The sequence below is a fragment of the Rhinichthys klamathensis genome, unplaced genomic scaffold (assembly GCF_029890125.1).
Source record: "Rhinichthys klamathensis goyatoka isolate OS25496 unplaced genomic scaffold, OSU_Roscu_1.1 h1tg000329l_1, whole genome shotgun sequence".
Classification (NCBI taxonomy): domain Eukaryota; kingdom Metazoa; phylum Chordata; class Actinopteri; order Cypriniformes; family Leuciscidae; genus Rhinichthys; species Rhinichthys klamathensis.
Genome location: NW_026606844.1, coordinates 1,277,958 through 1,302,233, shown reverse-complemented (window position 1 = coordinate 1,302,233; position 24,276 = coordinate 1,277,958). Strand labels below are relative to the sequence as shown.

Sequence of the window (24,276 nt, the reverse complement as noted above, 5' to 3'; positions counted from 1 at the left end):
ACATCCCCAAGTCCATAAGAGGAGGGGATAGGGTTAAGAAGTTACTACAAAGAGAATCTTTCTGGATTTACTCACTGAAAGCCACCACATTTCCAGGTTTAAATGGAGAATTAGATTTTGTACCATTTCTGTGAAATTTTTCATGAAATTAGTTGTATTGTGTACCATTAGATGTATACATCCATTGACGTGTATATTTTGATATGTTTTTTTTGCTCTACTTTATTTTATTGTTATGTTTTGATTTGTATAATGTAATCTAGATATTGCTGAAAATATTTCAATTAAAGTTTTTTTTTTTTTTTTTTTTGTATTTTTTTTTTTTTTTTTTTTTTTTTGTATGTGTATGTATGTGTATGTATGTATGTATGTGTATGTGTATATGTATGTGTATATATATATGTATATGTATATATATGTATATGTATATATATGTATAATTTTTTTTTTTTTTTTTTTTTTTTTTTTTTTTTTTTTTTTTTTTTTTTTTTTTTGTGTATATGTATGTATGTGTATGTATGTGTATATATGTATGTATGTGTATGTGTATATGTATGTGTATGTATATATATATATATATATGTATATGTATATATCTTTTTTTTTTTTTTTGAGTTTGATTTGGCTTGATATTATGCAATATACTATTTCATTTGTTGAATTCTGCTCCCTGCTGGTTACCTTGCGTAGTGTGTGACCAGGTGTTTGCTATTTAGACTAATGAACTGCTATTTAAAATGCACTTGTGACTTTGTTTGTTACACACACCCTGACGAAGGCGATAGCCGCAACGCGTAGGTGTATCTGTCACCAATTTTAATGATAGAAGCCATGATTTAATAAAGGCTTTTTACTTTTTTGTATACACAACTCGAGTGCCTTGGATTATGACAATGAGTTCACTGTACTAAAATGGCCTCCACAGTCACCAGATCTCAACCCAATAGAGCATCTTTGGGATGTGGTGGAACGGGAGATTCGCATCATGGATGTGCAGCCGACAAATCTGCGGCAACTGTGTGATGCCATCATGTCAATATGGACCAAACTCCCTGAGGAATGCTTCCAGCACCTTGTTGAATCTATGCCACGAAGAATTGAGGCAGTTCTGAAGGCAAAAGGGGGTCCAACCCGTTACTAGCATGGGGTACCTAATAAAGTGGTCGGTGAGTGTATGTAGGCGCTTCTCCGGGTTTGACCACAAGCCGGAGACAGGCCTGCCCTCGTAAAGGGCCCCCCAGCCTATTTTGGAGGCATCTGTCGTGATAATTTTTCTCCTTGTGTTCACGCCCAAACTCACCCCGGACTGATACCAGTCGACAGCTTTCCAGGGTGTCAGGGCTTTTATGCAGCCGTGATTTGCTCTGATTAAAAAGTGGCCCGAGCGCCACGCGTGAGTGGGGACACGGCTTTTGAGCCAGCGTTGGAGAGGACGCATGTGCAACAATCCTAGCTGGAGTACAGCTGATGCTGAGGCCATGAGACCGAGCATCCTTTGAAATCGCTTGACGGGGGCGCGCGCACCCGCTCTGAACGATGTTGCAAGGCGCCGGATAGTGAGCGCGCGCTCTGATGAGAGACGCGCCGTCATCTGCACTGAGTCTAGCACTATTCCCAGAAAATAAATATTCTGGCTGGGGGATAGCATGCTTTTTGCCAAATTGATTCTTAGACCCAGGCAATCTAGATGACTGATAATCCAAGACCTGTGTGTCACTAACTGGCTCTCTGATTGTGATAGGATTAGCCAATCGTCGAGATAATTCAGTACTCGCACTCCCCGCTGTCTCAGGGGGGAAAGTGTTGCATCCATACATTCCGTAAATGTACGGGGTGCCAGTGACAGGCCGAATGGTAGTACTGTGTACTGGTATGACTGTCCCTCGAAAGCGAATCTCAGAGAAGGCCTGTGATGAGGCGCTATCGGAATGTGAAAGTAAGCATCTTTCAGATCCACTGATAGAAACCAATCCCCCGGGCGAACTTGCGCGAGGATATGCTTGGTTGTTAACATTCTGAACGAGCGAATCATTAAAGCTTTGTTCAGATGTCTGAGATCTAGAATGGGGCGGAGACCGCCATCCTTTTTCGGGACGAGAAAATAGCGGCTGTAAAAACCTGCCTCGCTCATAGAGGGAGGAACTGTCTCTATAGCCTTTCTCTATCAGTTTGAGCATCTCGGTGCGTAGAACATGTGAAACATCTTTTCTCACTTTCGTCTCGACCACTGCTGTGAAGCGGGGCGGTCTGCGAGCGAATTGAAGCGAGTAACCGTGTTTTATTATGTTCAAAACCCATTTCGGCATGTCGGGGATATTTTCCCAAGCTTTCGCTCGCACAGATATGGGCTGAATGCTGGTTGGGGGCGTGTCGCAGTGACGTATGGCTCCCGCCAGCGAATCGCCCTGTGCTAATACTGAGCTTACAGCTCTCAGCGGCGCGGGCGCGCGCTGATCAGCTTTGTTGAATGCCGAGTGCAGGGGTGCGTGTGAGATTACAGGCGCGCTCGCCGTAATGCTCACAGAGTGAGATGGGGAAATGTTTAACACTGTATGGATAGTGCTTATGGGTGGGGGTGCATAGACTGTGGTAGGCACGCGCGCCACTTTCATAAAACTTCCCGCTCGTGGCGGGAGGTTTTTGGCCATATAAACAGTGTTTGTGAGTTGGGGTTAGTGCATAACAGCGGGCACACGCACTACTCTTATAGAACTTCCCGCTTTTACTGGGGAAGTGTTTATAACTGTGGGAACAGTGCTTATGTGTAGTGGTGCATACGTGACAGTTGGCACACAATCTACATTCATGGGGCGTCCAGCCTGAGCCGGGAAAACATTTGGCACTGCGTTGACAGTTTTGATATGTGGGAATGCGCACTTTGGTGTGGACACGTGACCCTTTAATGACACAGGCAGAAAATGGCTCTTTATGTGATTTCTGTGTGTCGCCGTAAAAACGGCGTTTGTTTGCAGGTGGGCGAGCTGTGTGGCTGGCACATTGGCTGCTGTATAGACATTTCCAGCCGCCTGTAAGGGGACTGGGTAATGTTTTAAACGTTTTGGAGAGGACGGTCCAGCTCTTGCGAGACACGCGCTCTCCCTTTTTCTCCCTGTAGCTAGGAGGACTTACGAGGCTCTGGGTTCAGCACAATCTTGGGCCGAGGTCCCCGTCGCTCGGGCGGTTGCTTCCTGTTGGCAGAGCGCGAGCGGCGTCGAAAATCCGTTTCAGGTCTGGGCTGAGAGACGGGAGGCGCCGTCTTAGCTCGCTGCTGCTGAGGCGGCCTTTGGCGGCTCTGCGATGAGCTAGATCGCTTGGGCAGGAAGTGACGCATAGCCTGTGAATCCTTACGGGCTTCGGTGAAGCGCTCGGCGAACTCCTTCACCGCTGGTCCAAACAGGCCGCTTTGGGAGATAGGCGCGTCGAGAAATGACGCCTTATCTGCATCCTTCATCTCCGTTAGCGTTAGCCACAGATGGCGCTCAAGGACAGTCAGGTTAGCCATAGCACGGCCGATGGATTGGGCGGTGGCTTTTGTAGCTCGCAGTGCTATGTCAGTGGCGCTGCGCAGGTCCTTGAATGCCTCAGGATCGGGTCCAGACTCGTCCATACTGCGGAGAAGTTTAGCTTGGAACACCTGGAGGACAGCCATAGAGTGAAGCGATGATGCAGCTTGGCCGGCGGCGGCGTATGCGCGACCGGCGAGAGCTGAAGTAGACCGGCAAGGCTTCGAGGGATGAAAAGCTTTAGCTTTCCATCCAGCGTTGGAGGGTGGACACAGATGATTGGCCACAGCCTCCTCGAGGAGCGGAGTCCCCTCATAGCCTTTTTCTTTCGCGCCGTCCACAGAGGAGAGCGACAAAGAAAAAGAAGGTTTTAGGCGAGCGGAGTGCGGGGCTTTTCACGACTTCGTGAGTTCGTCGTGAACTTCCGGGAAGAAGGGGGAGGGCCTTTGTCGAGGGGCCTGCCGGCGCCCCTGCAGAAGCCACTCGTCCAGTCGGCTGCGGGCGGGTTCTTCCGGGGAAGACCAATCGAGCCCGAGGTCTTCCACGGCCTTAGAAAGGATGCGGACGATCTCCGAGTCCATGCTGGAGCCCGCGCTCGTGCCCGCTAATGTCGATGGCGCGGGGTCGAAGGACGAACCCGGCCAGTCGTCTGATGCAGCATCACAGGAAAAGCTGTCATCCTTGTCATCGTCATCCCCTGACGCGCCAAACGAGACGAGCCCCATCGCTCCGCTGGAGGGGTGCTGGTCCGCCTGTGTGAACTGGACTGGCGGCGGGGAGTCTTCGGGTGGTGGTGAAGCACGCGGGGATTGGCCCGGCGTGACATCACTGCAAACCGCGTGCTCTGGCGGCCTCTGTGAGCGGCGCTTTTTCTTGCGCGGCTCGACCAGAGGAGATGGCAGCACGGAAGAGGTGGGCTCTTTCGCGGTGAAAACGGCGAAGCGAGCGCGCAGCTCGGTGAGGCCCAGGGCGTCACACTCGGGACATCCGCCTCGAGTAAGGGCAGCCTCTGCGTGGTCCGGTCCCAAGCAGCGGGCGCAAATGATGTGACGATCCCCGTCCTGAAGAGGGCCTCGACACGAGGCGCAGGAAGGCATTTGAAACAACGCCTTGTTAATTTGCTCTTTTAGAAGTGTCGCGGGGGCAAACACTGAAAGCTTTGTAAAAAGGATATGAGATGATGCGCGCCGGATGGCTTAGCAGAAGGCGATCGAAGGCGGCTGAAGGCGCCGGCGTCCTCGAAGCAGTCCTGCTGTAGGCTTGTCGACGGCGGCGGCGAAAAGACTCCAAGAAATCCGGAGGATCCAGCGAAGAGAAGGTCTTTGCTGAAGGAGATTAAATCTAAAGAACTCAGACGACGGGGCGCTCAATATATAGCCCTTGGCCACGCCCATCTTGGCGGGCTCTGACGCGCGCGGGCGCGAAGCACGCTCATTGGAAGCGGGTTCAGAGTCGCCCCGTCATTGGTTCGTGCAGTTGCCGCAGCACAGCCAATGACCGAGCTCCCTCGCTCATTGCTGTATGCTGTGCAGCTGCAATGCGTTTTACATAAAGACTTCAATATTTCTCGAGAAAAGGAGTTTTCCCATAGCGTAAGCTACTTACGCAATAAGAGGAACCTCTCGAAAGGGAAACAATGGAAGTCTGTGTGAAGACTGTGAACCGAAATGGTTTGGTTACCAACATTCCTTTAAAATATCTTATTTTATCATTCCCAGAAGAAGGAAATGCATACAGGTTTTGAACAACATGAGGGTGAGTAAATGATGACAGAATTTTCATTTTTGGGTGAACTATTGCATTAAAAGTGAGATAAAGCATTTGGAGTTATATGCAGTACTTTGCTCTTTAATTATTTGAAATAAATAATAACCTTTCTAATGGCATCTTTCAGGAAAATGTGGCCAAGTGACATTTTCGGCAGCAGCTCCGAGAATGAGATCCAGACTCTGCTCAACATCTATTTCCGGCACCAAACTCTGGGTCAGACAGGAACCTTTGCCCTGGTCGGCTCCAAACAAGACCTGTCTGAGATCTGCAACCGACTCACTGAGCTTAACTGCGAGATCCGAGACATGATTCGAAGGGCGCAGGGCTATCGGGCCATCACTGCCTTCCTCCCTGACTCCAGCGTGACCGGCATCAGCCTTTGAGGCGCACTTTAAGGGATCAGGCCGGCATTGGCTTTCTCTCCACCACTCCTGTCTGAAGATGCTGCTGCCTTCATTGTTCTCCCCTAGCACACGCATTACTGTCCTGCTTAAGAGCTGGCAGGATGTATAGCTTAAATAGCTGGGAAAAATGCAACAGGGGACAGTAAAAAAGTCGACGCCTTGGCTTTTTTGCACTAGTATGTATGTATGGGGCCGCCCCCTGCCTCTGAAATGGGGCCTCTACTACTGCAGGCATCAAATGTATACCAAAGCTCCACGAATGGCTCCTCCTGCCCACATCTACCATTATACATGCTACGGGAAAATGTGCAATGCCTCACACCAAGTGAAACTTTTCATCTTAGAGAGAATGTTTTGTGCTCTCGGCTACTTGATGATACAGAAATGTTCTGTTCTTGTTTTTGTTTAGTTTTTTTCAGATAAAAGCCGAAAGCCGTTGTTAATGTGGCTTTCTAAATGGTTTCGAAAGATCAGACTTTTCACTCCCTGCATCTGCTTTTACCCATACAGATAGAATGTCTCTAACACAATACAATGCTACTGTCAGAGAAAATTGGATGCAAAAAGGGGTCATCCAGCACTTACTGTATTTATGGGGGTGTTTGATTTTACTAATGTCTTTCTACTGTTTAGTTGCTCCTAGTAGATTTATTTATATTCTCAAAAGAAAGATCATCATGCTTTGATTATCATAAAATGGTATAGTTTTATAGGATAGAATTATGTCTATTCTGTCTATTGAAATGGCCAAGCATGCAAAGGTATGTACCATAAGACAAAATAGAGATATTTATGGAATAAAAAATATTTTAAATGAAAGATACATTTGTACATAGTAGTGGGAGTGTAGCCCATACTTGTAAGATTTTATTTTTATGATTTTATTTTGCTGTCTGCTGTATGAAAGTGTGCATGCAATAAATAGAACAATAAATAATATTAATTAATATCTGCTCAGTCATGGAGTGTTTGTATTTATTTAAATACTTATTGAATACATTCAAATGATACAAATCTAAATTTAATTAAGAACATAGTCACAGTTCTTAAATTTAGTTTTGAATTATTTGAATACATCTCAAAAACTTAATGAGAGTGATTGAGTGTCCATGCTTTTATGATCATCTACGTGTTTGTTTGTTTGTTTTAAATTCTGGAATGAATTACAAAATGTTTAACATATTTTCTACAAAAGGGAATCTTAAATGGCAGGATCAGAACTGAATTCTAGCAATGCATTATTATTCATTTATTTTCTATGGTTGTGCGCCCTCTGGTGTTACCAGAATGGAAATTATAAAGACACTCAAGATCAAAAGTTTTTTTTTTTTTTTTGCCAGTTGTGGAACAGCAAACAACCGTGCTTTTTGACAGTGACTTGACAAGTTCCACGACTATGTCAATTTTGGTGGCCCAAGACTGCATTACAGAGACAATTAACATTGTTTTATATGTGTTTGATCCATTGTTATCTTACATTAAAATTAAACTAGCATTAAATTCAACAAACTCTGGTAAATTACTTTATTTTTTTTTTGTTAGAATAAAATATTTTTTGGAATAAGCTGTAAGTATTAAGAAGTAACAAGTAAAATAACAGGTGATAATAAAATATTAATCTGTAAAGAGGTATACTGTACATGTGCTGCAAATGAGAATAAAAAACAAGTTTGACGTTTACTTAGTGTGAATGGTCTTGCTGACTATAAACTACCAATATATTTTAAGCAAGCACTGTCCAAAAATATGAACACTCATTTCCATACTTTTTAAATTAAATGCCAGTCACATTACAAACAATGAACATGACAATAGTCGTATCCAACATATAGTATGAAAAATATTTAACAAATATTGACTACAAAAAATATAAAAAGGAAATATACAGCAGAATATATAAAATAATAATACAAGTAAAAGAAAGAAAGAAAATAATATAAACAGAAAAGGGAACAGGGATGAGATCATCATACAAATAGCGTAAAAGCTTCACGTTTTGCTTTACTATTTTTCAACCCAAGTAGTAACTCAATATAGTTTTTCATATCTATCTGAAATAACACAAAGTTGACTCATTTCCATCTTTAATATACTTATAAAATACACAAGCACGTAAGCTCGCCCCTGAACTCAGGCGCGCGTTCTGATTGGTCGAGACAACTGCTCTTCCGTTGACGACACTGCGCTTATTGGCGGGATGTGTTAAACCAGCGTTATGCACGCGCAGAATAAACAGATCCCCTCAGAAGACTTCAGGGAATAAAATATTTTCGATCGGCGATGAAGAAGACATTTCCAGGAATATCGAGAAGTCAAAAGTTTCAAAAAGCTTTTATTTGGGACAACATGTTCATTTACGGTCGTAAGTTATAGAACTTCCAGTTCTGTTTCCTGTTGATTGTAGCTAGCGTTGTAAACATAGTAATATCATGAGATAGAACTGCTACTTTTAGTGACAAACTGTTACTTGAGAACTAAGTTACGTAATATAAAAGTCAGAGACACTGATGCTAGAGATACATGTTACATTCAATTACGTTTTTAAGTGTGTTTCTTTGTTTATCTGTAGGTCCAGTGACAATATTATTGTGCTTGGTTCAGATTTAACCCCATCACACTCATGGCAGCATGTTTGAAAATTTCTATCATCAAATTGACAAAGGTAGACACTTCAATAATATGAATACGTATAATATATTATTATGATTATTACTAGTGTTATTATAACTATAGTCATATTATTTTTAAATGATTGACTCTGGTTTATTGGGAATTAAGAGCTTGGACCCCTCAATCCAGACTGGTTTGAGGAGTTGACTGCAAAAGCTTCCAGAGATGAAGGACGTCCTGACAGTTTGAAAGCTGAGTGGGAAGAGGACACTGTCAAAGCACCAGAGACATCAGCCCTGGCCAGTCAGCTGAATTCTACACCCAAAATATTTAAGCAACAACACTTTCAGTCCCCTGATTCCATTCCTAATGAAGAGTCACCTTATGAAGGTATCGTAATTGCAGTGTTATGTATGACGTATGTGTATATAAAGGACATAGCCATGTACTGTACAATTGTTTTCTTTCCACCCTGTGACTAATGCAGACTTATCAGCTTTTCCCTGGTCAGAATCGAGCCCTTGTTTGTTTGGCTCAGCCAAAGACAGGTAATTATGTTTATGAGTTCTATGAATTTTATGTAAAATATGAAAGTCAAGCAGACGGTTAAATGTAAGTTTCTCTCCTTTCCTTTATGGTCACAGATTTGATAGATCCTGTGAAAAACCTAGAGATTGCTTTGGTAAGAAAGTTTTAGATTATCTTTCCTCTTTTCTTTAAAAGTAAAACAAAAAATAAGCCTGTCCTAATATTAAATATTGTACTTTATTTGTTAATTATTTCCATATGTGACATCACAGGCCTTCTGGAGACACCAAAAAGGTCTTTGGTAAGTCAACACAAAATCACAAAACTGGTCATATCATATTTACTTTCTTAATTCATGTTATTGGTCATGCTTTTCATGGCATGCATGTTTATCTAATGAAAAAAAAAATGCCTTTCATCAAAATGTTAAAACTTTCATTTTGGCTGGTTCACCAAGCCCTCTTTTTTTTCTTCTTCTTTCAAACCCTCCTCTTCAACCACCCATTTTAGGAACGTGTCACATTACAGAAAAAAATAAAGAAAACTGGTTGCGAACACAGTTTCACATTGACTTCAGAAGGCATTCTAGACATGATTCATGATGTTGAGTTTGATCTCTTCCAGGCACGTTCAGCAAAGCTGATATCTGAGAGCCTTGGGGCACAAATCAACCCTGACTTATCTTGGACCAGCTCCTTTAACACACCATCATCTTTGACTCCCACCGTGATATTGCGTATGTATGAATATTCTTTAGAAGTGAATAATTTATGGTTTACAATTAAAAACACTAGATCATAATGTCGAATTTCTCCACATTATTTCCACACTGTTAATCCACAGCTGTAATTTAATAACTTTTTATTAATACTTACTGTTGAATATGTTTCACCTTTATTAGGCTTCAACAAGAAGATGAGATCGCACACATAATAGTAGAAGATTTCTTACCAAAAAATACATTATTTCGAGTCCAAATGAGCTCCTCTTCTTGTTGAACCTTGATATGTTTTTGAGCTTACGCATCAAAGTATCTACAAACGTTTTCAGTATTTGCCGCAGATGTTCTACAGCTTCTCGGCTGTTTTTTACCTTTATAAGGTTGTCAGGGATAATATAAATTTATTTCAAAAGTCCTACATTAGAATGATACAATTGGCAACAACATATATTTTGAAATAAGTTAAAAACCTTATATATATATTGATCAAATGACGAGTGAAAAGGTAATCAATGCTTCAGATACTTTGAAAATTTTTAAAGATTCAATTCTGTCACACAAATTTTGTTTGACAACTGGTGTAACATCTTGTAACAACTAGGTCAAATCTTGTATGGTATGTTAGATATATTGTCACTATATCATGTTTGTGATTTGAAGAAATATGTTACAATTACACCCTGGTCTCCTGATCAGGTATGAGCTACTCCGAATGAGCTATTCTTCTTTTGCTTTAGCAAAAACAGAGGATCGCCGTCCTTCATCAAGTGGCCTCAAAGACAAGGAAGCAATTGTAAGTGCAAATCTGAAGTTCTGAAGTTCTATGGCTGTAATTGTGTTTTTGCTTTTTGTATTATGGTTCCTAATATTCTGAGATTCTGCTTTTACCTACATAGAATTACCTGATGGCTGATGGCTTGTTTTCATTCCCTTATTCACACTAGTTTGTGCGGAAACTGTTCCCATCTCTTTCAAAAGTCTCTGCAAGCACTGCATCATTAAATGATACAACATTAAAACAAGATGGTGAGTGAGACACTGTATTATTGTTTTTGTTTTTTATTGTGAAATGCATACACATACCAGTAACTCTGATTAGAAAATAATTGGGATTATTTTGTACTTTTCTCTTCAATGATAGCCAAAAGTGAGACTATTCAGGTTGATGACTTGGGAGAAAATCCTGTTTGCTCTTCAAATGCATCTCTGGATACAAGTGGTCTGTGGAAGCAGACTGTTCCCAGCGCTATAGAGGATGGGGATGTCCGGACCACAGTGCAGAATGTTCTTGATGGTGCTGAGGATGCGTTATCAATATTCTTCAGCAACAGTACTTCAACTCTGCGGAGAATCAAAACCAAAGAGAGGATCAGAAGGAGAATATCTGATTCTTCAAAGGATGTCAAATCGGTTGTTCTAACTACAGAGCCAGAAGAGATATTAAAGGCTGATGTAGAAACAAAAAGCCTAAACAATATTAAAGACATCATTCAATGGACCCCACTAAGTTTATCAGAATCTATTCTATTGAATGGAGACGGAGACTGTTCGGGGGCGTCTTTGATAAACAATCACAACACTGTAGCATCCAGTGAAACTAATGGTTTTACTGTTTTCAACTGCACTGGAGAAAGTAGCCAAACTTTTTCACAGAGTGTAAGACTCAGATCTTATCCAGAAGAATCTGAGCGTCAGAAGACTTCACCTGCTTTCATGAAATCACCTGCTTTCATGCTCACTAGAAAGTCCAGGAAGTTTGTGTATCAAGTGCCAAGTTCCGATTTGTCAAAGACTGTAATTGAGCACAATGCAGCTCTACCAGTATGTTCGGACCATACTGACAAAGGTAAGATTGTTCTTGTATTAAATTCTCTTACAAATTTTGTGTGTGTAGTACTGTGTACATATTATTAGGGCTGGTCCGAATACCATTTTTTGAGCTTCGAAGCTTCGGTAGTAATGAACATCGAATATTCGAAGCTTCGGAATCTCTATCTGTCTGTCCATTTGCATTTTGATTATTTCGAGAACCGTTCATCCAAACGACTTCACAAGGAGTGCAGTGTCGTATTTGGTGCAATATAGATATAGACAGGCGAGACGCGACACGTTCAGAATTAATAAACTTTTAATAAACTACAGAACAGTGCAAGCGGGAAGCGCGCGGGCCTCACGCGAGCAGAGCTTATATGCTCCGAGAACGGACACTGCTAGTGATATAAAACACACACAGGTCTGTTAACTTAAGCAATATTTTTAATAAGGTAGTCTAATATCTTTCTCACTAACAAATTACTGACCACGTAGCGTAGATTTAAATAAAGAAGCGGCGCGCCTCACGCGAGCAGGGCTTACATGCTCCGAGAACGGACACTGCACGCACTATATAAAACACAAACAGGTCTGTTAACTTAAGCAATATTTTTAATAAGCCTTCTATAATTTTTCTCACTAACAAATTACTGACAAAGTAGGGTAGATTTAAATAAAGAAGCGGCGCGCCTCACGCGAGCAGGGCTTATATGTTCCGAGAATGGACACTATAAAACACACACACGAGGTCTTTTAACTTAAGCAATATTTTTAATAAGGTATAGTCTTATAATATTCTCACTGACAAAGTCGGGTAGATTTAAATAAATAAAAAAGAAATTTAAATAAAGACAAACGAAAAATAAATGAACGAACTGTAATAGCCTAAATAAAGAACACGGTAGCAATAACAATTTCAATAACAACATCACAAATTTCTATTAATATTTTGCAGTAGATTAATTTAGATTGATAATAACGGGTAAAAAGGAAAATACATTTTGTTTCTATTATTCTATTTTCCACAATGTCAAAGCAACGCAGCTTAACCCAAAACACAAGCTCATCAGGCATGCACTTCTGCCCATACAAACTCCGCTGTTCTGCGCTCTAGCCTGAGAATACACCCATTGCAGGAACACTTTTAGTAGTCCAAGAAGAAGCAAATATATTTATTAAGTAGCTATTAGGGCTGCACGATTTGGGGAAAATGTCATATTGCGATTAATGAGGTCAATATTGCGATTGCGATATGCGATTGCGATATAATAAACAAATGGTTTCATGAGTCAACTTGCTTGGTTCTAAAGTAAAATGCACACACAGATTAGTGATCATTCTGTGTATTAATGTGTATTTCTCAACTCAAACTAGCAACAACAACTAAATGATTGATAACACCTATAATGATCAATAAGCCATTGATGTAAAAATGACGACACCCCCCACATTTTAAACGTTAATTATAGCCATCCAACATTACAGTGATTCCATCAATATAATTGAAAGCTATCAACTTTTAAAATATTTATTAGGCTTAAAAAAAATAACAGCTTTTAAATTAAGTGAACTTCAAACAATCCTCACATAAACCCATAATAAATTCCATATTTACCTGTGCCCTTCCTGTCTTAACAAGTAGGATTGAGGATTTATATACAGATTTATATACATAAATTGAATAAAGTTATCAAACAGTCTGCGCTGCATGAATTATAAATTATATATAGACTAATCCTTATTAAAGCTACAAAACTTCTTTAGTCAAGAGCAGTGAGTAATTTTCTGTTCCCTTTGTTCTTTGATTAACTTTACTGACGGAACGCTTTATTCGCTGCTGGCCCTTTGAGAGCAGCCGTTGCTGACAGAGACGCGTATCTCACACGCGCCTCATTCTCTCACAAGCACAACTCTTTTCGTCCATCATAAGACTGCTCTTATGTTATGAAGATAATCGACAAAACGACATTTTGGCATAATTGTGTGTTATTGTTCGTTCAAGCTCGAAAGAGAACTGTATTCTGGCATGCGGTCTGTGCATGCGCATTATACGGGCGCGCGTTATTCTGTGAGTCACATTCAGGACATTCACAGGCAGCGCGCTCTCTTTTGACTTCTTTTCGTGCAAAATGGTTTTTAGGCATTTGCACGAATAAGAGCGGGATCATGTAACACTAAAGGATGACAAAAAAGAAGAGATGCGGTGTTAATAGCCCTAATTTGTTTATTTCATATAAAATCGCGGCATTTTGCGTTATATAATCGCATAGGTTTGACATCGTGATTACGATTGCGATACGATTAATCGTGCAGCACTAGTAGCTATAACGAAGTTATATGTTAAGTATTATATTTCACCAGATTTTATAGTGTAAAACATATTCAAGCGCGAATGAGAACCGTTTCGAGGGGGTTGCCAGGTGTGCAAAAAACACAAAAAAACCCGAATATTCGAATGTCACATTTTCAAATCGAATACCAACCCACCGAACGAATATTCGAATATTTGGGTCCAGCCCTACATATTATTGAACGGCTTTTTCACTTTGCTTTTTACAGAAAATTCCTCAGTTGAAAAGGAGTCTAGTGACCTTAACAAATCCAGATTCGCCAGTGAGTATGCAATCAATAATCAGACACAGCTGCAAGCCGTCGAACCGTTATCTACAGAACCCCATGATTTCGACCCCGGATTGGATATGACACAGCTTTCCAAAGCATTTGCAGAGGATTTCACACAAGAAATAAGGCCTGGATTGCTGCTTGACGTGCCTGTGAAGAGTGACCAAAATGGCCAAGTGCAACCTAAAGCTGAGTTTGAGGAGAACAAAGTTGGGAATCACAATGACATCTCTAATTTAGCAGAAATGTCTGTCAACTCCCCAAACAAGTCAACGGTCATGCTCACAACTTTTGATATCAGTCATGACAGTGGTTGCCCCACCACCTTTTCAGATTTGGATGGTACGACAGCCTCATGCGCAGACATCAAGGAGTTTTGTCCTACATTTCAAACTGCAAACAACAAGGCCATTTTCGTACCAAGTGAGGCTGTAATGAAGGCTAAAGCATCATTGGATGAAGCTGCAGGGGACGGTTTGAGCATCACTTTAAATCAAACAACTCCAAAACATTATCAAACAATTGAAACATTGTGCAACTCCGTTTCAGGAAGCACTAATGCAACCAGATCTCCTGTAGGACAGTTCATCTTCCCTAACCATGCATCAATAACGTGTGTTAGTGATGCGCCAAAAAGTGACAGTCCAAATAGCTTTAAAATGAACATTTCAAGTTACTCTTCACCACAGTCAAATGAATCTGATTATAAAATGGGTTCAAAGAGGAATAGTACAGCTTTAGATGTTAGCCTTCAAACAGAGACTCTTTTGAAAGAGAAATTGTGGAGAGATTCATCAAAGTGCGTTAATCAAAAACTGGATTTTAAAAGAAGTGCTAAAAGACAGACTGTGTCCAACATTAACAGCACACACAAACCCACTGCAGTGGACTCCAGCCGTGATGATGTTGAGAAGAATGGCACTTTGACAGCTTCTCAAAAGGCTGATGTTACAGAATTGTGCAATCTTTTGGAGGAAGCAAATAGTCAACATGAATTTACCCAGTTCAAACCGACAAATCTTGGCTCTGAGAACAACACCACTGCAGAGAGAGAGTGGGATCCTGACATAGTCAACGGCATCGACTTTGATGATAGTTTTAACTGTGATTTTATGAAAGGAAAGCATCCAGTCAAGAAAGACGCTTCTTTGGTAAACAGTTCTGGTCATATTCAAATTGTAGATGCTGCCAAATTATGCACCATGTCAAAGGAAACACGGAATGGTACTGTGCCTTTGTCAGTGACTGAAGACAATTCTTTAGTTGATGGATTGAAGAATGTGTCTAATTTTACTGATAATACTCAGTTCCACTGCCTTGGTTTTAAAACTGCTGAAGGGAAACTTATAAGCATCTCAGAAAAGAGTTTAAACAAAGCAAATAACTTTTTTGAAGAGGATGATCAAGAAGTCAAATCTGAGTATTCTGAAACAAAGCTTTCAGCCAATACTTCTGACAGTGTAAGCACAGAAAATAAAACCCACAATGTAAAAAATTCACATTTCGGCTGTGTATATGTAAATGCAGCTTGTAAAGAGATAAATGAGCAAGTGGCAGTAAAAGCAGGAATGGAGCAGAATTGTTTAGGTGAAAAAACAGGTGTTGTTTGTGTTGACTCGTATAGTCATCTTGGATTTATTACAGCTAAGGGAGCGAAGCTGAAAGTGTCTGAAAAGGCGCTTTTGCAAGCAAGAAAACTTAACGATGTTGACAGCTTTGAGTCGCAAACTTGCGTACTCGCTCTCCACGCTTCTGGAAAACACGATGCCTCTATGTCAACGACTAGCCTTCAGAAAACAAAAGCTGTTTCTTGGAGTGAACCCTCTATAAAAATGAATCAGCCAGACTCCGTGGTGGTAAATCAAATATCTGATGTTCCGGATATTCCTTCCTTCAGCAGTGAGAATGTCTTCCAAGAACAAAAATCTAGCAATGATGCTAAAGAAGTTTGTGCAAATATATTTCCCTCAGAAACTTTTGTGCCTCAGTCAGGGCAAGGCTATGGTTTTCAGACCGCCAGTGGGAAAGCAGTTTCTGTTTCAGCCAGCACCCTTAAGAAGGCAAAGGGCATATTCAAAGACTGTGATTTAAATATTAACAGCTTGGAATCTGCAAATATGGAGGGAAAGAATGACAAACCAGTTGAAATCATTGAACAAACAAATGCATCCATTTCAAATTGTAAAAGTGTTTCATTTTCAAATGTGGTGAAGGCCAAAACTTTTCTCAGGGACACTGATCTGATTAATGACTTCTCATTGCAGTCCTCTTTGCAACCCTCTCACCAGCAACCCCCTCAGGACAAAGTATGTGAGAAAAAAGGCATTCAAAATGAATTCTCTAAGCATCACTCTGAGTTGCTTCCTCTTAACGGCAACTGTGGTTTCAGTACAGCCAGTGGTAAGAAGGTATCCATCTCAGCTGGAGCACTACAGAGAGCTAAGGATGTATTTTCTGAGTCAGTTGATGGTATCGAATGTGTTAATAGTTCTCCAAAGACAAAGCAGGCTGTCGATAACAAAACAGACTATATTTCCTCAAGAGAACACAAAGGATTCTGTACAGCAGGTGGGATGAAGGTGGCTGTCTCTGCTACTGGGCTACAAAGGGCAAAGTATATCTTCAGAGATTGTGAAGAGGAGAGTTTATCATCCAAAGATCTTCAGTACCAAAACTGTAGAGGTTTCAGCAATGTCTCAGAAAAGACACAGATTAAGGTAAAACCGGCATTTGCAGGTTCCAGTGACGTCCCTTTCAGCCATGAGCCTGAAACTGGGAATTCTTCAGGAAAACCGGTAGGATTCTCTACAGCAGGTGGAAAGAAGGTGGACATTTCTGCCACTGCACTTCAGAGGGCCAAGAGTCTGTTTAACGATTGTGAAGAGGAGGTAGCTTCTGTGAGTTTTCAGCACCAAGCCTGTAAAGGTTTCAGCACTGCCAGTGGCAAAGATGTTACTGTCTCTGAAAAAGCACTGAGGGAGGTTAGAGCAGCATTTGCAGGTTGTGAGGATGCCTCGTTCAGTCATGAGCCTAAAAATTCTTCAGGAAACAATGTAGGATTCTCTACAGCAGGTGGGAAGAAGGTGGCCATCTCTGCCAATGGACTTCAGAAGGCTAAGAGTCTCTTTAACGATTGTGAAGAGGAGAATTTAGCTTCTGGGAGTCTTCAGCACCAAGGCTGTAAAGGTTTCAGCACTGCCAGTGGCAAAGATGTTACTGTCTCTGAAAATGCACTGAGGGAGGTTAGAGCGGCATTTGCAGGTTGTGAGGATGCCTTGTACAGTCATGAGCCTAAAAACTCTTCAGGAAACAATGTTGGATTCTCTACAGCAGGTGGGAAGAAGGTGGCCATCTCTGCTACTGCACTTCACAGGGCCAAAAGTCTCTTTAACGATTGTGAAGAGGAAAATGTCGCATCTATGGAACTTTCATCAGAAAAAGTCCTGCCTCAGACTAAGAGTTCTCATAGAAAAAGTGAGGACATTGTGGATGAAAACCTAAAGTTTGAACAACTAAAAAAGAAAAACTGTGGTTTCAGCACTGCTAGTGGTAAAGGTGTGTCTGTATCAAAAGTTGCCCTTGAGGAAGCTTCTAAATTATTCGGAGACTGTGATGCCCAAGTAACGGCTACTGATAACCAACTGCTACAGAGTGATTTCTCAAAACACTGTACTCAACATAAAGAGAGACGATCCGAAACCACTCTACATCCTTTGCCATCTAAAGTTACTCAAAATATACCTGCACAACTAGACTTGAACTCTTTGGATTTTAACAGTTGCACAGACACCCAGCAGGAGTACTTTGAGCAGGAAGCGATGGCTTGCACTGAAGCTTTACTGGCAGATGATGACCTGAATGATTCGGCCAAGTTGGTGATGTCAGAGGGCACTGATTACCAAAAACGTCTATCTATTTATGATCGACAGACACAGGGGTCTTTTGACCTGAACAGGAGGAGAAAACGTCAGTTTGATTCCTGCAGTATAGCAGGTATGGCTCGGTTTTATTATGTTATTATTCATACAACTGTATGAATCAATACATTTGATATTTTAACCTCTCATTATGTTAAATACTTTGTTTAGATTCAGGGCAGCCTCCTTTGAAAAGACAACTTCTCTCTGAATTTGACCAGACTTTAGATGCAAAATCCTCTGGCCTCAAACCACTAAAAAGCTGTCCGAATGGTTAGTTTTTCTTTTTTTGATAGATATATTACTTCTGTTTATTTTATGATAAAGAACTATCTAACTTGTATATCTTCTTCATAAATTCCCTTTTACAGGAACTCTAAAAGACAGACGTGTCTTCAAATATAATGTCCTCCTCAAGCCGAATGTCACTGCTCCCGATTGGTAGGTTGTATGTTTTACTGGTTTTAGAGTTAAGTATTCAGAGTATTCAGACATCTTTAATTCTTACAAATTTTCTTTTATATATGCAGGCATCATGTTGGCGAAAAGTCAAATGACCTCGAAAAACATTGTTCTACTGTGTCTGTCCAAAACCGACGCAACTCAGACACCAAAGGAGGGGTGTTTGTGTCCCCTATTCAGGAGGTTATGATGACTGGTACATCAAACTGTCAAAATGTCTCTAAAGTGTCCAGTGGTTTTATGCCACCTTTCAAGAAGGAAAACAAAGAAAAAACTGATCATTGCAATCAGATGGACCAAAAGATGAAGGCTTCTACATCACATAGTGACAGTGACCTACATGAGGGTTTTAAGCCTAAATCAACCACTTCAGTGGAAAGCGTAGTGAAAATCATGAACTCTGAAGAGAAAGGTATGCATTTACTGTCTCTTCTAATTTTATCTTTTTAATATATCTCTCCAAATAAATGTCTCATAATCTTAGGGTATTTGTACGGCAGTGTCCAAAACAAATGTAGAGATAGAAATGAATCATTTTAATACAGCAATACTTTTTTTCTTGGGATGTTAATAGACCCTGAGGTAGGGCAGGAGACCTTGAACCTAGCCAGGGATATGCAAGACATGAGGCTAAGAAAGAAGAAAAGGCAGACTATTCGTCCTCTACCTGGCAGCCTTTACCTTGCTAAGACTTCTGGTGTCCCCAGAATAGGTTTGAGATTTGCAGTTGGATGCAAATGTCCTGGTCAATACACAAAGGAAGAGGTACATTTTTCGATACTGTTGTGCTAATTATTTTACTGTTTTTAAGGCATTGAAAAATTACACTTTGTACTTTTTTTCCCCTCTGTCCATCTTAGCTTTATCAGCATGGTGTTCATCAGAAAGTCTCAAAAATAACCAGTGAAAATGCTGAATCATTCCGATTTGACTGTAATGACTTCTTCAAACGTGAGCTTCTCATTGAGTCTGGTGCTGTCCAGCTGGCAGATGGAGGCTGGTTGGTTCCAGACAGTAAGGGTACTGTGGGCAGAGACGAATTTTATAGGTAAACACATTATATGCTGATGCATATGGTGCATTTAACACTTATCATTACAAATAATAGCTTGTGGTCTTACAACGGCACAATGAAATCTACATACTAAAAGGCACTGTTATCTTGCACAACAACATTGTTCATTGAAGTAGTTTGTGTACCATTTAGTACCTTTTTTTTTGGCAGTGCATTGTGTGACACCCCTGGTGTTGACCCCAAACTGATCAGTGATGCCTGGGTGTTCAACCACTACCGATGGATTGTATGGAAAGGGGCCTCCATGGAAAGATCCTTTCCCGTTTTGATGGGTAGCCTGTGTTTGACTCCAGAGCAAGTACTTCTGCAGCTGAAATTCAGGTATTGAATCTTTGTAAAGCTCATATTTTTGAACCCAAAAATGAAACCATTGTAACTGTTTAATATTTGCACTTAGATATGATGTGGAGGTGGATCACAGTCAGAGATCTGCTCTTAGGAGGATCATGGAGAGGGACGACACTCCAGCTAAGACATTAGTGCTTTGTGTATGTGGTGTTGCTAAAACTTGTCAAAATCCAGAGAAGCCAGTGAAAGATGAAAAAACACCCAATGCAAAGATGGAGTCCTGTGTGATCTGGCTCACAGACGGCTGGTACGCCATCAAAGGCATGTTGGACCCTCCGCTTTCTGCCATGCTGAACAAGGGCCGTCTCCGAATCGGTGATAAGATTGTTACTAGTGGAGCAGAGTTGGTTGGTTCCCAAGAAGCCTGTTCTCCACTGGAAGCTCCTGAATCTCTGAGGCTAAAGGTAAAGTTTGAGTTCAACAACGATGATCCATGTGATATACATCCTGTCAGACTTTGTTTGATTTGTCATTTTTTAATTTCAGATTTCAGCCAACAGCACAAGACGAGCTCGATGGGACACTAAGTTGGGGTATTATCGTGACCCTCGGCCTATCAGGCTCCAGCTATCCTCAATGTACCCTGCTGGCGGTGTTGTGAGCTGTGTGAACATTGTGGTGTTGAGAAGTTACCCCACTCAGGTCTGCTCCAACTCAACAGCTCTGAATGAGACATTATCATCTGTAAAGGTTGAGTGCATAATTTTGCTTATGAACCAAACAATTGATTGACTTTCTCATCAAACAGTGGATGGAGAAGAAGCCCAACGGTGTCTTTATATTTCGCAACGATCGTGCTGAAGAGCGAGAAGCCAGAAAACACAGCAACTCAAAGCACAAATCCATGGATCTCGTTATTTCTAAAATACAGACCCAGTTCGAAAAAGAAATGGAAGGTAGGGGTTCATTATATTTACTTGAATTTTTAGACATTAAACTTTATCTGGAGGTTTGTATGTAAGAACTTTTGATGAGTGTTTTTCCTCCATGTAAAAGGTAATAAGAAAGGTCGAAGGCAAAGGAGGACATTTAGTCGACATGAGATTGAAGCTCTGCAGGATGGGGAAGAGTTGCATGAGGCAATGGAACAGGATCCTGCTGTTGAGGTGAAGTTTAGTTAATTTTAGTGCATTATACCGATGCATATTTTTTTGACATTAGAAAGTAAACAAACAAAGAAACAACAAATAAATTGGCATTGTGTCAAACCATGGATCCTTTTAATAAAAGATAATTGATTTAACTCTATTGAGTAGACCCATGTAAGTGAGAGGCAGATGGAGGCGGTGAGTAAGTACAGACGCTGTCTAGAGGAAAGAAGTCAGGCGGAGCTGCAGGAGCGTGTGCAGAAGGCTGTATTGGAAGCCCAAGAGGCTGAGGGTGGGTGTCCCAATCGAGATGTCACTCCTGTTTGGAAGCTCAGCATTACCGACGCCAATGACCTGCAGAACGACCGTGGTGAGCCAAATGGATATCCTCTTTACTCTTTGGTTAGATGTTGTAGTAGCCATTTTAACCTGTTATGGCTGGGTGCCATACATTTCCTAGTTTACACGCTGAATATCTGGCGCCCGTCGCGGGACTTGTATGGCTTGCTAAGAGAGGGCCACAGATACAGGGCGTATCACCTCGCCACATCTGAGGGGAAGAAACGCTCAGGCATTGCTCACATACAACTCACTGCCACCAAGAAAACACTCTTTCAGGATATTGAGGTAAACTAAGTGTTGAACAACTTTGTTCTCACCACAGGCTGATTACTTTCTCTTTAATGATTACATCTGAAATGGTCTTACAAAAAATCTGTTTGATGCAGGTGTCTCCGGAATGGGTGCATCAGCATTTCCGTGCTCGAGAGTGCGTACGCTTCAGAGAACTTCAAAACTCTCAATTCAGCTCTCCTTGTGGGGAGGTGGACATTGTGGGATATATTGTCTCCATAGTGGGCAAACAAGGTTAGTTGCATTAATTTGCATTAAAACGTCTGTCATCTTGTGTAAAAGCTGTTTTTGTTTCCTCAAACTATGTTTCATCAATCCTTAATATTTTCAGACACATTTTGACTGTTTAAATGTCTTCTCAGGAAATTGCCCGGTACTGCATCTTGTGGATGAGAACTTCGATCTGGTCTCTGTGAGAACCTACAGTAGTCTGGAGCAAGTGGCTGTAGAAGAGCTGGTAAAGCCGCGAGCACTGATTGCTCTTAGTAATCTTCAGGTGAGACTGCTCTCTGGACCTGTGCCAAGCCTTTGTGCAGGAGAACAAGCACTATTCTCCGTAAACCCCAAGGAATCCCATCTGCAAGAAGCTATGGCCCATCTGAAGACTTTTGCACAGGTTAATGAATCAGCTTTTAAACTTTTGTATTTAAGTACATGCAGTATCAAAGAGTGATTCCTCATGTCTTTTATTTTTGCTGATTAGACTTGTTGCTTTTTTACACAGACTTGTGAGGAGTTTTTCAGCATTGCGGAGGAGAAAGTCTCAGATGTGGTTCCTTCAGGTGTCTTGGATTGTTTTCAGTCTCCAAGAACCCCTAGTGTGCAGTCTTATCCAAAAATTAACGGCAGGGTTAGTATTCATTTCTTTTTATGTGGTGAAGTATTGGTTTTATTAGTGGTGCTCGTTAAGGCAAGCTTCACTATAATTATTACTTTGTTCCACACTGTTTGTTCTGTAGACATGAAAGCTCCTACATCTTCAAAAAATGTAGTTGTAACTGTTGTCAATTACTAATAAAAAAATATTAATAAATTAATATTATAATTTACATTAACCATGTTATAATTATTATAATAATCATTAATAGTTAACATTATTAGTGTTTTACTAGTGTAATAGTATATTATTAGTTTTTTTGTTTTTTTTTACGATTGCGGTTTACACAAAAACAAAATGTTTTCAACATTGATAATACTAAACCATTTCTTGAGAAGCAAATCAGGATATTAGAATTATTCTGACAGATCATGTGAACACTGACATCTGAAGTAATGCTATAAACAATTCTGCTTTACCTTCACGGGAATAAATTACATTTTAAAATCTATTAAAATAGAAAGGTTATTTTAAATGTAAATAACACTTTACAATATTGCTGTTTTATCTGTATTTTGATCAAATAAATGCAGCCTTGGTGAGCATAATCATAATAGACTTAAATCTTTTTAAGTTTTTTAATGGCCAATATTTATAAATGCACTCATGTATGTTCATTAGATGCAAAAAATCTATTATGCCCTGTGTTGAAATTCCCAGGTAACCCCGCAGCAGAAAAGCAGCGGTTTCTCGCCTTTCACCCCATTGAATAGAAGAACACCTGTGTCTGCAAGTTACAGTGAGGGAAAAGACCCCAAAAACTTGAAAAGAAGACAAGGTTTGGACTACTTATCACGTATCCCGTCCCCTCCACCAATCATCCCCCTGAAAACTAGAGCTTCTCCCTGTGTTAGCAACACCTTTAATCCTCCAAGGAGATCTGTGACTCCTAAACCTCCACAGAATGAGTCACCTCGAGCCTCGCGTCCCCCACCGGGAGAGGAGGAGTGGGTGCATGATGAAGAGCTGGTGATGATTGACACCCAGGCGTTACTGGATGGGCTAAGGGAAGGCTGATGGGAAAAGTGTGACTCTCCTGGTGAAACACTAAATGTGAGTTAAGACACAAGAACAATTCCAGCATTCAAGTGGTTGAGAACTATGGGTAATGCAAGTACTGTTCACACTGTGTTGGCAGAGAAAGCAAATGGCATGTTTTTGCTTTCTGGTTAACTGGTTTACTGTGTTTCTCTAATTGTAAATGATATGCAAGGTATGCACCTTTTTACAACTGCTGCTATCATTTTAAAAATTCTTTCTTGTACTATTCTTGTACTTGATTGTACTACTAAAGTACTGAAGTTAGCAACGTTCAGTGGAAACAGTATATGTAAAGTATATGTAAAAATGGTTTATATATTTTAATTTTTATTAAAAGATGGAAAGTAATTTCATGCAGAGGTGACATTCATGACATTTGCCAAGACATGCACTATGTTTGAATAAAACAAACCACTGATAATACTGAAAATATTAAACTTTTGCACATAACACACAGTTTGTTCAACTGACATAAATAATGTGCAGCTGACTATTCAGACTTCTTTTTTTGTCCTGAATGACTGTAAAACAAAACAAAAAATGTTTAAGGAAAGATTTGAACATATATTATATTGACTTGATAGTGATCACCTAGAATGCCCTAGCATCGTAGTGACAAATTTTACATAGGCAGCCACTCGCTATTTCTTCAGAAAATGTAAATATTGATCTTAAAATTGATTTCACAATCCGTTGTGTAGAAATGTCTATTAATGAACAGCAGGTGGAGCCTTAACACTTGCCCTTTACTAGCTGCAGTCTGTTGGAAGATTTTGAAGTCCTATCTGCCATTTTCATATTAAATCTGAAGAAATGAGAATGGAACAAGTAATATGAATATATTTCTTAATAACCACTAAAAAAT

The 24,276-nt window shown here is 40.6% G+C and overlaps 2 protein-coding genes across 6 annotated transcripts in view; both read left to right on the top strand.

The window, feature by feature from the left end:
• Window positions 1-6,626, top strand: part of frya (furry homolog a (Drosophila)) — an 83,522-nt gene extending 76,896 nt beyond the window's left edge. For all 5 annotated transcript variants that reach the window (XM_056272018.1, XM_056272019.1, XM_056272022.1 and 2 more), the window contains one exon: window positions 5,398-6,626. In XM_056272018.1, coding sequence (XP_056127993.1) covers window positions 5,398-5,656 — 259 coding nt within the window. In that variant the 3' untranslated portion in view covers window positions 5,657-6,626. The remainder of the gene's footprint in view (window positions 1-5,397) is intronic.
• Window positions 6,627-8,246: 1,620 nt separating this feature from the next.
• brca2 (BRCA2 DNA repair associated) lies at window positions 8,247-23,630 on the top strand. Its single transcript, XM_056271963.1, has 26 exons — window positions 8,247-8,339; window positions 8,456-8,677; window positions 8,775-8,835; window positions 8,932-8,969; window positions 9,088-9,116; window positions 9,440-9,551; window positions 10,274-10,329; window positions 10,481-10,562; window positions 10,678-11,382; window positions 13,908-17,963; window positions 18,059-18,160; window positions 18,259-18,328; window positions 18,418-18,761; window positions 18,924-19,114; window positions 19,210-19,397; window positions 19,575-19,745; window positions 19,822-20,176; window positions 20,259-20,414; window positions 20,521-20,668; window positions 20,769-20,878; window positions 21,029-21,230; window positions 21,321-21,487; window positions 21,589-21,727; window positions 21,856-22,109; window positions 22,218-22,343; window positions 23,031-23,630. The coding sequence occupies exons 1-26, from the start codon at window positions 8,306-8,308 to the stop codon at window positions 23,385-23,387; spliced, it is 8,475 nt and encodes a 2,824-aa protein (XP_056127938.1). The 5' UTR covers window positions 8,247-8,305; the 3' UTR covers window positions 23,388-23,630.
• The last annotated feature ends 646 nt before the right edge of the window (window positions 23,631-24,276 follow it).

Bases quoted from the DNA above. Each gene is read 5' to 3' on its own strand.
- brca2 (XM_056271963.1), top strand. From the start codon at position 8,306: ATGTTTGAAAATTTCTATCATCAAATTGACAAAG. The intron at 19,115-19,209 runs GTACATTTTTCG...TGTCCATCTTAG, and splicing joins GTCAATACACAAAGGAAGAG to CTTTATCAGCATGGTGTTCA. The intron at 21,488-21,588 runs GTAAACTAAGTG...TGTTTGATGCAG, and splicing joins CACTCTTTCAGGATATTGAG to GTGTCTCCGGAATGGGTGCA.